This window comes from Schistocerca nitens, chromosome 7 (assembly GCF_023898315.1).
Source record: "Schistocerca nitens isolate TAMUIC-IGC-003100 chromosome 7, iqSchNite1.1, whole genome shotgun sequence".
In the NCBI taxonomy this organism is placed as follows: Eukaryota; Metazoa; Arthropoda; class Insecta; order Orthoptera; family Acrididae; genus Schistocerca; species Schistocerca nitens.
In genome coordinates, this window is record NC_064620.1 from 634,891,907 (window position 1) to 634,909,802 (window position 17,896).

Below are 17,896 nucleotides of genomic sequence, written 5' to 3' on the forward strand. Positions count from 1 at the left end.
AGTAATATCAAAACATGAACACTAAGTATATACCAGTATACAGTTTTATTGCAGCACTATGCAGGGTGATAGCTGTTGTATCTAAAGATTTACAAGTTTTTCCAAATTGAAATTCCAGACTTCCCTCAAGCAATATGAGAGCACTTGGTATTTTTTGTTCAACAACCGCAGCACCTGTGTTATTCTAAATTACAATGTAATGATCTTGTCTACATTGCAGACACATGGTTGACAACATATGGAAGTTTGGGTCAGGCTGAACCTCTTTGAAGTTATTTAACAATTCTTTTCACATCCCAAAAGAACGATCTCATAAGCTTTCCTTTTTCGCAGTTGCAGAACCAGCTGTTCTCCATCGACTGAATTGTTGCTTTGATTCTGCTGTGTAGAACACTGTTCACAATTTGTGAGAAGTTCATTTCTGATCTGCCATGAGCCGGTGCAGAACCCATAAGGTGCAAAGCTTTCTCTTATGTAATTCTTCACAGAAAAGGTAGTGCACATGTTCCTTTGAAACCATTACAACAGTTTGGCAATTTCACAACCTCTCAATGTTGATCTTTCCAGATCTTATTTTACTACTTCAGGTGTGTTTGCATTTTTCATACAGTCTCCGCTTTTATAGCTTCATTTAAAGTTTACAGCAATTTCTTCGGAGTGGAAATTTAAGGAGAGCTACCATGCACATTTATGAACCTTAAATTAATTTCAGCTAGTCTTATGCCATCTTAAAAAAATCAGAAGACTTCAAGTACCTGCCTTGTTCAGACAACTGGCTACACCCAATTACTGGATACAATGTTTCAATTTTACATAGACTTAATTTTTTTATTTTTTTTTGGGGGGGGGGGGGTGGTATCAGTGAGACTAACTACTTCTCTGACCACCCTTTTAGTAAAAATTAACTGAAGCCTGAATATTTCTTGCTAACCTGCAAGTCCAAATATGCATCAGTTTTTTTATCTTTCACAATAAAATAAACCACCTTATCTTGTGCAAATGAAATTTTTAATAGAATTACTAAGCACATTTCTTTCCATCAAAAAACACTTGTCAGTTCAATTTCCATTTTAATTATCAGTTTCCCTGATAAGTCATAACCATGATTACAGTGATGTTCTCTCTACAATGTGTCACCTTTTGTTTAATTTGCTGTGCCAGTGTAAGGATATGTGACACAGGTGACTATATTGGAATCAGACTAGTGTTGAAAATAGTGTACTTTCATGTAATGTCACATGTAAGTCATTGGTTGTTTGTGTGGGGACTGAATGGCCATTTTAAGATTATATGTGAACCTGAGCCTTGAGGAAAAAAGGGCAAGATCCAGTTTCAACAATAAACACAGTAGCTAATATTAGTAAACTGCTACCCTCAGCTTTACAAATTTTGAATAGGCATGGCAAAATTGCTAACTTTCATGGTGTTCGCCAAAAGCAAGGATTTTGTATTACATTGCTCGATTCTAATTCCCATTATCATTTACACGAAATTTTCACATGCCTACTGACGATAACCAGGCACAAAGAAATATCCAAAAACGAAAATTCAAACAGTTTTTTTTAAACGAAGGCAAAAAATCTGTAGCTTTCAGATCATTGTTTTTGTATTTATGAAACAATTTCTTACAGTTCTGTTAGTGATGTGCTGCATCGTGAAACAGATATTCATGTTATATGTGTATTTACTGACTATGAAGTTAACTTTAAACGGCTTCAATAGAAATCAGTAACAGTACTTATGGTGATCCTGGTTGCACAGGCTGCATATCCGAGGCTTTGAGACCAGACCTCCTCTTAACTTTTTATCAACAACTTTTTACTGACTGAATTTAAGCATTTTTACCTTTACTTTTCTGAAAAATTTGAACACACACTTGATACTTCGTAACATGAACAGAGAGCTGGTAAATACTTACAAGACATTCACCAGTTGAATAATTTCAATGTTAAAACAATTGTGACATCTAATTTACACCTCATTTAGACAATCAATCACCTTTCATTACACATGACCAGGAAACTTCTCCAAAGTAAATTATGCCTCTGAATTGGATAATCAATCACAACAGAAGAATTTCAGTTGTTAAGGATTAGTGCAGCACTGTGAATGCAACAGCATCACAAACTGAATTATACGTAATATGTAATGTTAAATCCATATACCTTAAAAGCAGCTGATCTACAGGGTCCTGAGAGACATAAACAAAGTCTCGTAAGTAAGCCTTTGGTTTTAATCCAAGCGATTTTGCCTTTTCTTCAGGCATGATAAGGCATGCTGAGGCACCATCAGTCTGTTGGGAAGAAAGGGGGATGTAGAAATGTCAATGTTTTTACTACACTTATAATAAAAATTCAACATTGAATTCACACATATTAAAAGCGAATTTCATTCATTTTTAAACCATATCGCATACCCAGACCCATCCCTTTCCTGACAACAGCTTAACTGCCAGACAGAATGTGTGCATACATCTGTGGTGAGACAGAGGGGACTGGCCAGGCAAGGGGGGGGGAGGGGAGGCGAGGGCGGGGAAACTGGGGGGGGACTGGAGGGGAGGCGAGGGCAGGGGGGAGGACTGGAGGGGAGGCGAGGGCGGGGGGGAGGACTGGAGGGGAGGCAAGGGCGGGGGGGAGGGCTGGAGGGGAGGCGAGGGCGAGGGGGAGGGCTGGAGGGGAGGCGAGGGCGAGGGGGGAGGGCTGGAGGGGAGGCGAGGGCGGGGGGGGACTGGAGGGGAGGCGAGGGAGGGGGGGACTGGAGGGGAGGCGAGGGCGGGGGGACTGGAGGGGAGGCGAGGGCGGAGGGGGGGTTAGGTCGGAAGGGGGGAGGTGAGGGAGGAGGGAGGGAGGGGAGGTCGGGAGGGGGAGGTCGGGAGGGGGAGGGGAGGGCGGGAGAGGGAGGGCAGGAGAGGGAGGGGAGGGCAGGAGAGGGAGGGGAGGGCAGGAGAGGGAGGGGAGGGCAGGAGAGGGAGGGGAGGGCAGGAGAGGGAGGGGAGGGCAGGAGAGGGAGGGGAGGGCAGGAGAGGGAGGGGAGGGCAGGAGAGGGAGGGGAGGGCAGGAGAGGGAGGGGAGGGCAGGAGAGGGAGGGGAGGGCAGGAGAGGGAGGGGAAGGAGAGGGAGGGGAGGGAAGGAGAGGGAGGGGAGGGTGGGGGAGGGAGGGGAGGGTGGGGGAGGGAGGGGAGGGCGGGGGACTGGGAGGGAGGGGAGGCGAGGGCGGGGGGACTGGGAGGGTGGGGAGGCGAGGGCGGGGGGACTGGGAGGGTGGGGAGGCGAGGGCGGGGGGACTGGGAGGGTGGGGAGGCGAGGGCGGGGGGACTGGGAGGGTGGGGAGGCGAGGGCGGGGGGACTGGGAGGGTGGGGAGGCGAGGGCGGGGGGACTGGGAGGGTGGGGAGGCGAGGGCGGGGGGACTGGGAGGGTGGGGAGGCGAGGGCGGGGGGACTGGGAGGGTGGGGAGGCGAGGGCGGGGGGACTGGGAGGGTGGGGAGGCGAGGGCGGGGGGACTGGGAGGGTGGGGAGGCGAGGGCGGGGGGACTGGGAGGGTGGGGAGGCGAGGGCGGGGGGACTGGGAGGGTGGGGAGGCGAGGGCGGGGGGACTGGGAGGGTGGGGAGGCGAGGGCGGGGGGACTGGGAGGGAGGGGAGGCGAGGGCGGGGGGACTGGGAGGGAGGGGAGGAGAGGGCGGGGGGACTGGGAGGGAGGGGAGGAGAGGGCGGGGGGACTGGGAGGGAGGGGAGGCGAGGGCGGGGGGACTGGGAGGGAGGGGAGGCGAGGGCGGGGGGACTGGGAGGGAGGGGAGGCGAGGGCGGGGGGACTGGGAGGGAGGGGAGGCGAGGGCGGGGGGACTGGGAGGGAGGGGAGGCGAGAGCGGGGGGACTGGGAGGGAGGGGAGGCGAGAGCGGGGGGACTGGGAGGGAGGGGAGGCGAGAGCGGGGGGACTGGGAGGGAGGGGAGGCGAGGGCGGGGGGACTGGGTGGGAGGTGAGGGCGGGGGGACTGGGAGGGGGGAGGGGGGGGCGGTGTGACTGGGGTGGGGAGGCAAAGGTGGGGGAACAGGGGGGAGGGGTGGCAAAGGTGGGGGAACAGGGGGGAGGGGTGGCAAAGGTGGGGGAACAGGGGGGAGGGGTGGCAAAGGTGGGGGAACAGGGGGGAGGGGAGGCAAACCAGAGGTTGCTTGCATAAGCAGTAGTTTCCTCTACTTGCAGAAGCGGCTTCTGCAAGTTATTGGAAACAGTTTCTTGGATCTTGCTGGGGGGGGGGGGGGGAACAAAAAAACAAAAGCTGTACTGTTTAGCAAGAAAGTATGTGTTTCTCATTGATTTTGAGCACCATTCTGCACATAAAATTATTTCTATCAACAGCAATATCCTTTGAAGCAGTTCTTTAAAGATTATGATATTGTAGACAGAACCAAATGGTTGAACTTGTCATGCACTAACAAACAACGACGCAATAAAGCAAACTTCTACACGAATGTGGTACACTTATGGAACAAATTGCCAAAGTACAACAGCAAGACTTTAATGGGATTATAATGCAAAAATAGAAAAAGATGTTTTTAAACCTACTATTGGAAACGAAAGTTTACATGAGAAAAGTAATGACAATGCCATTCGACTGAAATTTTGCTGCATAATGGACATGATTATTAGCAGTACAACATTCTCTCGAACTTTTACATAAAGAAACCTGGAATTCAAGCGATGAAGCAGCAAATGAAGTTTACCATACTGCCATAGTTAACAGACACAGAAAGGCAATTGAGTGATGTATGATCCTTCCAAGGATCAGACCACAATCTAGTAATAACAATCAGAATCAGGTTGAAGGCAGCACACACAAGTATTTGATCTAGAAACATGGCCAAATTTGATCTGGAAAATGTAATCGAGATAGAGGAGACACTAAAATACAATGCTGAGATTTCATATTGATATGTGGTTGCAAGCAGTATCGGAGTAAGTTATGAAATGACTAGTAATGAATGCGGGAATTGAATAAAAAGAGTCATTCACACAGCTGCAAGTAATAACATACAGAGAGGAAAGAAATGCAGGGAGAAGTAGTCTGATGAATTTGAGAAGCTGAAGAAAAGGTTATAAAATGACAAGAAATGGCTACAAGCAAAGAAGAATCCTGAAAGATCTTATTAGCAGGAACAAAGGCACATAATAAAACAAATAGAAAAAGAAACAATACCTAACACAGACACAATATTCAGAACGATCACCCACATAATATTCGGAAAATTTACAGGCAGACAGACACAAAATTAAAAGATGTTTTAATTACAAATCTAGGCTGATGAAGGGTACATATGGCAAATGATTACTGAACCATACAAAATCTGGGCAGTCCAATCATGGAATATTTTGACATCTACTGGAATGTTGTGATCCAGAATAACAACTTACAAATTCCATCAGCAGCCCTAATAATGACCAAATACCGCAACTGACATATGAACATAAGCTGGGAAGAATCAAACACCTAAAAAAATGGCAAGGCAACAGAGTGAAAGAATTATAGCTGAGATGCTAAAACATGTAAAAGCACTGCAGAAATGTTTCTTTCAGCTGATAAGGGTAATTCGGAAAACAAGCTATACCAAAAGAACAGAATTAATAATAGCCCAGATACATAAAAATTGAGACGTGGAAGATTTCAGGAACTACTGGGGGAATTTCACTAGTTAACAAAAAATATAGGATTTTGAATTTTCATTACTAAACCAATTGAAATCATAACAGTAAATATAATATGGGATTATCAAAACGGCTTTCACAGGAATAGATCCACTACTGTCAGTGTACTTGTAATCAGAACAGAAAGTGTGGGATGTAAACAAAAAATACATAACTTGTTCACTGAGTCTATGAAAACTTATGACTCCATTCACTGTCAAAGGCTATGGCATATAATGACTAACTTAGGACTTCTAATTAAACTTTTAAATCTTTGTAAAATATGCATAGGTTATAATATAAGCACAGTTTTGCTGTAAGGAATAAAATCTGACCTTCTAAAAATAAAACTATACCAAGACAGGGAGATACTCTATCCCTTCTTCCTTTCATGTAACCTGGAGAGAGCTGTGGGGAAACGGTACCTGCTGGTATCCTCCAAACAAAGTTAATGTTTGAACTTACGCAGACGATATAGCGCACATTAGAGAAAGTGAAAGAAATAAGGCAGTTGTTTGTGGAGCTTTTAGAAGAACCACCCAAATTTGGCCTAAAAGAAGAAGATCAGTAAACAATACACAGTACTTCAAATGTGTCATGACGAAAGAGACAACCAATCACATCTAATAATAGGCAAACAAACAGTTCAAATTTCTGGGTGCAACACTGGGCAAACAAATTGAGACAAAAGTAGAAACAAAAATGACACTGTAAAATGCTAACAGACTACTATCCACTACAAAACCTTCTATGGTCTAAACTACTGACAAGGAAAACTAAAATGAAGCTACATCACACTCTCATCAGACCAGTCCTAACTTATGGAGCACAAACATGAAGTTTAACTAAAAAGATAGAATACCAAATACAGATATTTGAAAACAAAGCTCACAGGAAAATCTCTTGTTCATATTATCTACATTTACATACATCTCCACAAGCCACTGTATGGTGTATAGCAGAAGGTGTCGTGTACCATTGCTGACAATTTTCCACTCGCAAATAGGGCAAAGGAAAAACTGCTATCCATATGGACCATAATCTCTCTAATCTTATCCTCATGATCGTTGGCAGCAGTAGGATCTTTCAGCAGTTAGCCTCAAACGTCACTTCTCTAAATTTTCTCAATAGTGTTTCTCAAAAATAATGTCTCCTTCCCTCTAGTGATTGCCATTTGAGTTCCCAACGCTTCTCGATAGTACTTGCGTGTTGTTCGAACCTACTGGTAACAAATCTAGCAGCATACTTCTAAACTGCTTTAATGTCTTCCTTCAATCCAACGTGGTGCAGACCCTTAGCACTAACTGCACTCAACAATAGGTTAGGCTAATGTCCTATATGCAGTCTCCTTTACAAATGAACTATCCTTTCCTAAAATTCTCCCAATAAACTGAAGACTACCATTCAACTTCCCTACCACAGACCTTACATGCTCATTTCGTTTCTTACTGCTTTACATCTTTACACCTGGATACTTAAGATGACTATGTCACACGGCACACCATTAACACTTTATTCCAACATTATGTGTTTGTTTTTCCTACTTATCTGTATTAAATTACATTTTTCTAAATCTGGAGCAAGCTGTAATTCATCACACCAAACTGAAATATTTAGTCCAAGTCATCTTGTATTCCACTATAGTCACTCACTCAACCAAGACACCTTCCTATGCATCACAACATCATCAACAAACAGCTGCATTTTGATGAATCTCAAAGCTGGAATAGAAGATAACACAGAAATTCACATGCTGTCATAAGAAGCAACTGTAGCATGCAGAAAAAGTCTGGAAGACTTTTGGGCAGGCCATCTGACGAGAATGAACGAGGATCAGGTGGTTTCAAGAATGTACACGGAGAGGAAAGGGAAGAGATCCAGGAGTACAGGAGCAAATAAAATTAAAATAATATGTAACATAACAGGCATAAATAATCAGAAGGAAATAGCACAAGACAGAAGCATTTAGGAGGCAATGTGTGATCGGCATGGGAGCTTAAGAGTCCCTTAGAAGTCAAGAAGAAGAAGAAGAAGAAGAAGAAGAAGAATTCTATACCGTTGACTTGTGACTAGCTCATTAGTTTAGTTACCATTTGAGAAAGAAATGAATACTCATTTCTTCTGTGTTGAAAAGATCCATATTTTTGTGGCCTAAGCCACTGCTACACATTTCATCGACCTCAAAGCCAATGGGAAGTCCCGCTGTGCACTAACACACCAAATCCACAACTTTTTAAACATATTAAATGTCATTCCCAGTTAGAAAAACACTGAGCATTTACACACCATAAAATAATTTGGTAAACCAGTAATCTACAAGCATTAGTTAGATGATGCAACACTATCCACATTTACTGGAAAATACTATAGTCAACACAAAATGGCTCTGAGCACTATGGGACTCAACTGCTGAGGTCATTAGTCCCCTAGAACTTAGAACTAGTTAAACCTAACTAACCTAAGGACATCACAAACATCCATGCCCGAGGCAGGATTCGAACCTGCAACCGTAGCGGTCTCGCGGTTCCAGACTGCAGCGCCTTTAACCGCACGGCCACTTCGGCCGGCAAAGGAGTAACACTATTAAATATAAACAACAAGCAAAATAACATTAACAATAAGAGTTACTTCTGCACAAAGTATCATCTATTCATATAATACATTGTAAATTAACATATTAACACTAAATGGAATCAGTTGCCTAAAATCTCACCAAGAAAGATGCATTTGCTGCAGTCACAGTCCCATGTGGCTTTACAAAAGCTGGCTTCAGTTTAGCCAGTTGTTCAGGGGTTGAAACACGAATACCATTGTCTTTTTCCACAAACCCATCAACTCCAGGCACTAAAAATCAAGAACATACTGTAGTTAAAAATGATTTCAGTGCCACACCAATTAAACAACTGACAAATGAGTTAACTTCTCAAGCACTCTAATAGGCAGCTGGTCCACTTTCAAGTTCCTTTTCCTATAGTACACTGATCGGTTAAATGGTTTACAAGAAAACACCTCTAGGCATGCCATACAATCTTTTTCCTTTAGTTCAGAATGTGTTTCACTTTTTCTGACAAGTCATCTTCAGTGCATGTCCCAAAGTATTTCAGATTGTTCATTTTCACACATCGGCTGTTAAGACTCAAAAAACAGTTTATAGCAATGTTTTATCATACAATAGATTTCCATTAACTGCTTTAAACCACAAATCAATACATGACAACAAAAACTGTGTAATACTCTAAGACGCCTACAGTAAGTGCCTTGTTTAAAAAGCATTGTATATGTAAAATTCCCCATGAACCATGGACCTTGCCGTTGGTGGGGAGGCTTGCGTGCCTCAACGATACAGACAGCCATACCATAGGTGCAACTACAACGGAGGGGTATCTGTTGAGAGGCCACACAAACGTATGGTTCCTGAAGAGGGGCAGCAGCCTTTTCAGTAGTTGCAGGGGCAGCAGTCTGGATGATTGATCTGGCCTTGTAACACTAACCAAAACGGCCTTGCTGTGCTGGTACTGCAAACGGCTGAAAGCAAGGGGAAACTACGGCCGTAATTTTTCCCCGAGGGCATGCAGCTTTACTGTGTGGATAAATGATGATGGCGTCCTCTTGGGTAAAATATTCCGGAGGTAAAATAGTCCCCCCATTCGGATCTCCGGGAGGGGACAACTCAAGAGGACGTCGTTATCAGGAGAAAGAAAACTGGCATTCTATGGATCGGAGAGTGGAATGTCAGATCCCTCAATAGGGCAGGTAGGTTAGAAAATTTAAAAAGGGAAATGGATAGGTTAAAGTTAGATATAGTGGGAATTACTGAAGTTTGGTGGCAGGAGGAACAAGACTTTTGGTCAGGTGAATACAGGGTTATAAATACAAAATCAAATAGGGGTAATGCAGGAGTAGGTTTAATAATGAATAAAAAAAAATAGGAGTGCGGGTAAGCTACTACAAACAGCATAGTGAATGTATTATTGTGGCCAAGATAGACACGAATCCCATGCCTACTACAGTAGCACAAGTTTATATGCCAACTAGCTCTGCAGATGAAGAAATGGATGAAATGTATGATGACATACCACATTTACTCGAATCGAAGCCGCACTTTTTTTCCGGTTTTTGTAATCCAAAAAACCGCCTGCGGCTTAGAATCGAGTGCAAAGTAAGCGGAAGTTCTGTAAAATGTTGGTAGGTGCCGCCACAACTAACTTTTGCCGTCTAATATATGTAGCGCTACACAGGCATGCTTTGCAGGCACAAAGATAAATACCGGCACCAAAACCTCTGCGTCAGTAAATAAATTTAAAAAAAAGTGAAAGACCAGCTTTTTTCCTCCGCCCCGAGTTTCGACCACTGCATTTTCATACATTATCCAACGAAGTAAATACAAATTCCGTACTGTTCATTTTCAAATGTAGCAGCCATTCAATGTACTACAAAAATCCGACTGGCAAGACTGTTTGGCATGTTTGTCAATATGGCCAACTCTATGTTCTGAATTTTTCCTACTTGTGACAAGAGATGGTTGCTAATAGGAACTTTTATGAATTGTGAATCACATGCAGTATTCTCTTCATTGTAAGAATAATAAGAATATAAACATGTTGCCATGTATTCTTTTGTGTTTGCTCCTATCTCATTTAAATCCTGTCTGCCTAATAAACTACGAAACTAGAGTGAGACAACAGCAAACGCGGAAGAATATACGTATCATGCCATGTTTATATTAGTATTATTCTTACGCCGATTAGAGATACAGTCAGAAATGAAGCACAACAACTGACTAGATTTTTGAATCTAAGATGACTAATTTCTGTGCAGAATGTAATGTACTAAAGAGGCATCTCCAAAGATTTTCAAACGGAGAAAAATGTTCGCTAAACTCTCATTCAGATCATCATCTATCATACTCAGTCTATTATTTGGTTCTTGTTGATCACTATCAAAGAAAGCTGCAGTGTAAGGAACAACAAATAGCAGTATCTCGCCATTGTTTCGCTAATGAGACGATTCCTCTCTCTCTCCATTTTTTTGTTAATTGTAAGCGGCGGCAGCGCGCACAAAAGCAAGCCATGCCGCGAGCGGCGACAGGTCGTAAACACTCATTATCGGAATTCGATAAACAATGCATGACACAGTACAATAATGCATTTTCAGCTAAGAGTGACATAACCACCTATAACAAAGTAACAGCACATATCAGATCAAAGAAAAATAAGCAATCAATTCAAACCAGACGAAGCACGTGAAAAAGGAAGGGTACCCGCATAAATACGGATGGAGCGTCTGACGCGTAGCAATGGCTACCTGGTAAAGCTCAACTGCTAGGTTACGACTCGAACCAAACTACTGTAGCTGTATCGTCATTCATTCGACCTAAATTGTCTCTCATATTACAATGGACCAACTTTGTTTCGATTTGGAGGTGTGGCCTAAAACTTTTCTCTCCCCTTTAATTTCGAGTCTCAAATTTCAGGTGCGGCTTAGTTCAGGAAAATTTTTTTTCCTTGATTTCGAGTTTCATTTTTCAGGTGCGGCTTAGATTTGAGTAAATCAAGTAAAAGAAATTATTCAGGTAGTGAAGGGAGACAAAAATTTAATAGTCATGGGTGACTGGAATTCAAGAGTAGGAAAAGGAAGAGAAGGAAACGTAGTAGGTGAATATGGATTGGGGCTAAGAAACGCAAGAGGAAGCCGTCTTGTAGAATTTTGCACAGAGCATAACTTAATCATAGCCAACACTTGGTTCAAGAATCATGAAAGAAGGTTGTATACATGGAAGAAGCCTGGCGATACTGGAAGGTGTCAGGTTTTAAACTGTAAGATTGCCCTCCAGGGGCAGATGTGGATTCTGACCACAATCTATTGGTTATGAACTGCAGATTAAAACTGAAGAAACTGCAAAGGGAGATGGGACCTGGATAAACTGACTAAACCAGAGGTTGTACAGAGTTTCAGGGAGAGCATAAGGCAACAATTGACAGGAATGGGGGAATGAAATACAGTAGAAGAAGAATGGGTAGCTTTGAGGAATGAAATAGTGAAGGCAGCAGAAGATCAAGTAGGTAAAGAGACAAGGGCTAGTAGAAATCCTTGATTAACAGAAGAGATACTGAATTTAATTGATGAAAGGAGAAAATACAAAAATGCAGTAAGTGAAGCAGGCAAAAAGGAATAAAAACTTCTCAAAAATGAGATCGACATGAAGTGCAAAATGGCTAAGCAGGGATGGCTAGAGGACAAATGTAAGGATGTAGAGGCATATCTCACTGGGGGTATGATAGATACTGCCTACAGGAAAATTAAAGAGACCTTTGGAGGACAGAGAACCACTTGTATGAATATCAAGAGCGCAGATAAAAAACTGGTTCTAAACAAGGAAGGGAAAGCAGAAAGGTGGAAAGGGTGATGTACTTGAGGACAATATTATGGAAATGAAAAGAGGATGTAGATAGATACTACCTACAGACCTTTGGAGAAAAGAGAACCACTTGTATGAATATCAAGAGCTCAGATGGAAACCCAGTTCTAACCAAAGAAGGGAAAGCAGAAAGTTGGAAGGAGTATATAGAGGGCCTTACAAGGGCGATGTAGTTGAGGACAATATTACGGAAATGGAAGAGGATGTAGATGAAGATGAAATGGGAGATATGATACTGCGTGAAGAGTTTGACAGAGCACTGAAAGACCCTAGTCGAAACAAGGCCCCTGGCGCAGACAACATTCCATTAGAACTACTGACAGCCTTGGGAGAGCAAGGCCTAAAAAATTCTACCATCTAGGGAGCAAGATGTATGAAACGTGCGAAATTACCTCAGACTTCAAGAAGAATATAATAATTCCAATCCCAAAGAAAGCAGGTGTTGACAGATGTGAAAATTACCAAACTATCAGTTTAATAAGTCACGGCTGCAAAATACTAACGCAAATTCTTTACAGACGAATGGAAAAACTGGTAGAAGACGACCTCGGGGAAGATTGGTTTGCATTCCGTAGAAATGTCGGAACACTTTAGGCAATACTGACCTTACGACTTATCTTAGAAGAAATATTAAGGAAAGGCAAACCCACGTTTCTAGCATGTGTAGACTGAGAGAAAGCTTTTAACAATGTTGACTGGAATACTCTCTTTCAAATTCTAAAGGTGGCATGGGTAAAATACAGGGAGTGGAAGGCTATTTACAATTTGTACAGAAAGCAGATGGCAGTTATAAGAGTCAGGGGACATGAAAGGGAAGCAGTGGTTGGGAAGGGAGTGAGACAGGGTTGTAGCCTCTCCCCGATGCTATTCAATCTGTATATTGAGCAAGCAGTAAAGGAAATAAAAGAAAGTTCGGAGTAGATATTAAAATCCATGGAGAAGAAATAAAAACTTTGAGGTTCGCCGATGACATTTTAATTCTGTCAGAGACAGAAGAGGTCCTGGAAGCGCAGCTGAACGGAATCTACAGTGCCTTGAAAGGACGGTATAAGATGAACATCAACAAAAGCAAAACGTGGATAATGGAATGTAGTCAAATTAAGTCGGGTGATGCTGAGGAAATTAGTTTAGAAAATGAGACACAAAGTAGTAAAGGAGTTTTGCTATTTGGGGAGCAAAATAACCGATGATGGTCGAAGTAGAGAGGATACAAAATGTAGACTGGCAATGGCAATGGCAAGGAAAGCTTTTCTGAAGAAGAGAAATTTGTTAACATCGAGTATAGATTTAAGTGTCAGGAAGTCGTTTCTGAAAGTATTTGTATGGAGTGTAGCCATGTATGGAATATAAACTGGATGGTAAATAGTTTAGACAAGAAGAGAATAGAAGCTTTCGAAATGTGGTGCTACAGAAGAACGCTGAAGATTAGGTGGGTAGATTACATAACTAATGAGGAGGTATTGAATAAAATTGGGGAGAAGAGGAGTTTGTGGCACAACTTGACTAGAAGAAGGGATCGGTTCGTAGGACATGTTCTGGGGCATCAAGGGATCACCAATTTAGTACTGGAGGGCAGCGTGGAGCATAAAAATTGTAGAGTGAGACCAAGAGATGAATACACTAAGCAGATTCAGAAGCATGTAGGCTACAGTAGGTACTGGGAAATGAAGAAGCTTGCACAGGATAGAGTAGCATGGAGAGCTGCATCAAACAGGGTGTCTACGACCCGGGTCAACCGGGAAATCCGGGAAAAACCCGGGAATTTTTTAGAATTCCGGGAGTCTACTATTGTTTTAGTTTTCAGTTAATTTTTTGTGATTTTGACTGGTAAGAATCAATACTCCAACAAAGGATATTATTGTATCCCACTTCTGCAGAAAACACTGCAGCAACAGAACATGAATGAGAGGGGGAAAAACGAAAATAAAACTTAAGTCGCGAAGGAAATGCGCCATAAACAACAGCAAAACATAGTGCTCATACAAGCGACTGCCAACAGCAAAGTGTGTCAAAGGCTTTAGGAAGACTATGCTATGCTATGCTTCCTAACAACAAATTGCCTCCAATGAGCGTGACATGACTGACAGTATGGGTACTCAAGAAAATTTACATCCGAATCTGGACATACGAATGTGCACTTTAAGCCGAATTATGCATTTTAGTATGGTTCACGAAATTCCGATATTCTTGAAGTATCCTTTGATGTCTTGTTTCTTTTGTTACAAGATCTTTTAACGTTTTACACGTACAAACACACGAGCTACCTGCATCATCGTAGCTGCGCATGAGCAGTGGCGCCTGTTATCTGGCACTCTCTGGCAACTGCTGAAACGAATCAGTTTCTAACAGGTCACGGAAAATATTGCGAATGGTTGTTTGAAAAGCGTTACTTTCAAAGTAACTTTACTTTTACACAAGATGAACAATGTGCGAGAATGTACAATGTATTTCTTAAATCACAGAGCGTTTGACCCTCAATTAAAAATCAACTCTTTGAGGACGACCATCTAGAAGAGTTTCGACCCCAGAAGATCAGAAATTTATGTTGTTATTCAAAATTTTACTGGCACATTTGTGTGATACATCTGAAAGTGTAACACGCGCAAAAAAGATCAACATTATATGTGGAAGCTTAGCGTCTCTTGCAGATTATTAATCTTCGAGACCACGATTATATGTGAAAGCTTTGTTTTCCTTGTAGCAACGCTATGTATATTAATTTAAACCATTAACTTTTCCTGTTTGCGTTTTCATGCTACTTGGTTGTAATCTTGCTATTGGCTGACTACGTCATGTGTCCTATGCTGTCTTCGGCTGGCGAGATCACGTGACATGAGCTATGACTGGCTTACAAAAGCGCGTCGCAATCTCGATTTCAATGCTTTGGAAAGTAACATGCGGTGTATGGTGGGATTCAAAATTTATACCTTCTTAACACAAAAATGTGCACCATACGTGTTACTGCACATCAAAGATCTTTCCAAAATGTGTTTTTCCCCCCTTAGTTTCGTTTTCTAAAGTGTCGGGAAATTCTACGTCACCATATAACACCATAAACATTCAACATTCAAAGGACTGGTAAGTTTTACAGTGCCGAGGAAAAGTATACTATAACTTAACACAGGAAAAGTATGTTCACCAGGGAGAAAGTGTGTTTTGAACCGGGAAATCCGGGAATTTTTTTTTCCTTGTCCCTGTATACACCCTGATCAAACCAGTCTCAGGACTGAAGACAACAAATCAAGCAAAATGAATTCATGTGCAGCATGCAAACAGACATTTTCTAGTTAACTACTGCGAAAAGTTTTTAGGAGTACACCACACAGTTGCCTGAAGTGACTAGCTTAGAAATAAATGCTTAACAAATTTAATTCTGCAGTAGCAAATAATAGTACATTTACGTGACCCTTATCTGTAAGGGAACTTTTGCCTTTGAAATGAAATCTTAAATTTAATGACTAAATTAAGTTTCAATGATTTTTTCCTGCACTGGAAATTATACTGAAGCACATTACACATAACTGCCTGCAACCTTTACACTGCTTCGATGAACTTTCTGGAGGGCTACATTAAGTAAAGCAACTTTAAAATAATATTATTAAGGGGAATGTGGGTAACGGATAGACTGGACATCTAACTATGACATACTGAATCAAATCTGACAGGCAAAAATGTATGGCACAATTTGAGTAAAAGAATCATTACACTGTTAGTACACATTCTCACTCACTATGGCACAGTTGACCCCTTGACTGCTACATATGTGCTCCGTGCATTCCGTGCTAAAGTAGCTTTTGTTATAGCTATACTGCTTCTCAAATGCTGGTGCCTGTGCTGACAGATGGTATTCTGCACAATATCAAATGCTGTCATCCAATGTTTCATGAACTACTAGGTAAAAAAATTTTGGTTTTAGCACATCCTGCAGTTTTTTTTTTTTTTTTTTTTTTTTTGGCGCAAAACTTCTATGGTCATTAGCGCCCAGCCCGTGACTTAGGAAACAGTAAAAAACCGAAATTGAAAACCAGCAGCAATGGGAACAAGGTCATAAAATTGGAGAAACTAAAAGCAGAAGGAATGCTTAAAAATCCACTACAGAATGGGGTTGGTTGTCCCCAAAAAAGGCTTCAAATGACTGACGCCATTTCACTGTCACTAATAAACTGGAGAACGCGGTCGACTGAGCGCGTGTCATCTGCTAAAATCGACGAGAGATCAGGCGATAGCTGTAGACGGGAGCGTAACGGATTAAAATAGGGGCATTCAATTAAAAGGTGTCTTACTGTCCACAGCTGAGAGCAGTGGGGACAGAGTGGGGGAGGATCGCCGCTTAAAAGATGTCGATGGCTAAAAAGACAGTGCCCTATCCGGAGACTAGCTAAAGTCACCTCCTCCCGACGACGCGTTCGGGAGGAAGAGGTCCAAGTGCAAGGAAGGGCTTTCACTTCCCGCAATTTATTGTGGGGAAGTGTTGACCAATGCGCATGCCATAAATGAGCAACTTTGCGACATAAACCGCTCCGTAGATCGGTGAAGGGAAGCGACTGAATAGCTGGCCGAGGAAGAGAGACTGCAGCCTTGGCCGCTATATCGGCCGCCTCATTCCCACAGATACCAGCGTGTCCCGGGAGCCAGAGGAACGCCACCGAGACGCCCCCAGGTGGAGCAAGCGCAGACAGTCCTGAATCAGGTGGACCACAGGGTGCACAGGGTAAAGAGCTTGGAGACTGAGGAGAGAGCTGAGAGAATCTGAGCAGATAACGTACTGTATCCGCCGATGGCGGCGGATGTAGTGGACAGCCTGGAGAACAGCGTAAAGCACCGCAGTATAAACCGAACACTAGTCGGGAAGCCGAAATTGATTTGGGGTGTCGCCAACAATATAGGCGCTCCCCACACCTAACGATGTTTTCGAGCCGTCGGTGTAAATAAATGTGGCGTCCGTCATTTGTGCACATAGAGCAGCAAATGCCCGACTATAAACAAGTGTAGGGGTACCATCCTTCGGAAATCGACAAAGGTCACGGAGCAGGCAGATCCGGGGACGGAGCCAAGGCGGTGCTGTACCCCAAGTTGTCAAGAAGGTTTTAGGAAAGCGGAAGGAAAGAGAATGGAGCAGTTGATGGAAGCGGACTCCCGGGGGTAGTAGGGAGGAGGAGCGGCCTGCATATCCTACATCAAAGGAGGCATTGAAAAAAAGGGCATGGGCTGGATTAGCAGGCATGGAAGACAGATGGCTAGCATAACGACTTAGCACCGCTCGCCGATTGGACAACGGAGGTTCAGCAGTCTCAGCATAAAGGCTTTCCACAGGGCTAGTGTAAAAAGCTCCAGACACTAAACGTAATCCACGGTGGTGGATAGAGTTGAGACGCCGAAGAATAGACGGCCGAGCAGAGGAGTAGACTATGCTTCCATAATCCAATTTCGAGCGCACTAAGGCGCGATAGAGGCGGAGAAGCACCACTCCGTCCGCTCCCCAGGAGGTACCATTCAGGACACGGAGGGTGTTAAGCGATCGCAGACAGCGAGCCGAAAGATAGGAAACGTGGGAGGACCAGCACAGTTTTCTGTCAAACATAAGACCCAAGAATTTAGCGACGTCTGAAAACGGAAGGTTGACAGGTCCTAGATGTAAGGAGGGCGGAAGAAACTCCTTACGTCGCCAAAAATTAACACAAACGGTCTTACTGGGAGAGAAACGGAAGCCTGTTTCGATGCTCCAAGAGTGGAGGCGATCGAGACATCCTTGAAGACGTCGTTCAAGAAGGCTGGTCCGTTGAGAGCTGTAGTAGATCG

General features: G+C 43.1%; 1 protein-coding gene across 1 annotated transcript in view; it reads right to left on the reverse strand.

Moving 5' to 3' along the window:
• The window catches only part of LOC126195457 (trifunctional enzyme subunit beta, mitochondrial), a 152,720-nt gene that overhangs the window by 32,584 nt on the left and 102,240 nt on the right, over nucleotides 1-17,896 (reverse strand). Inside the window, exons 8-9 of the mRNA XM_049934084.1 lie at nucleotides 8,393-8,523; nucleotides 2,166-2,293 (exon numbers count right to left, since the gene is read on the reverse strand). Coding sequence (XP_049790041.1) covers nucleotides 2,166-2,293; nucleotides 8,393-8,523 — 259 coding nt within the window. The remainder of the gene's footprint in view (nucleotides 1-2,165; nucleotides 2,294-8,392; nucleotides 8,524-17,896) is intronic.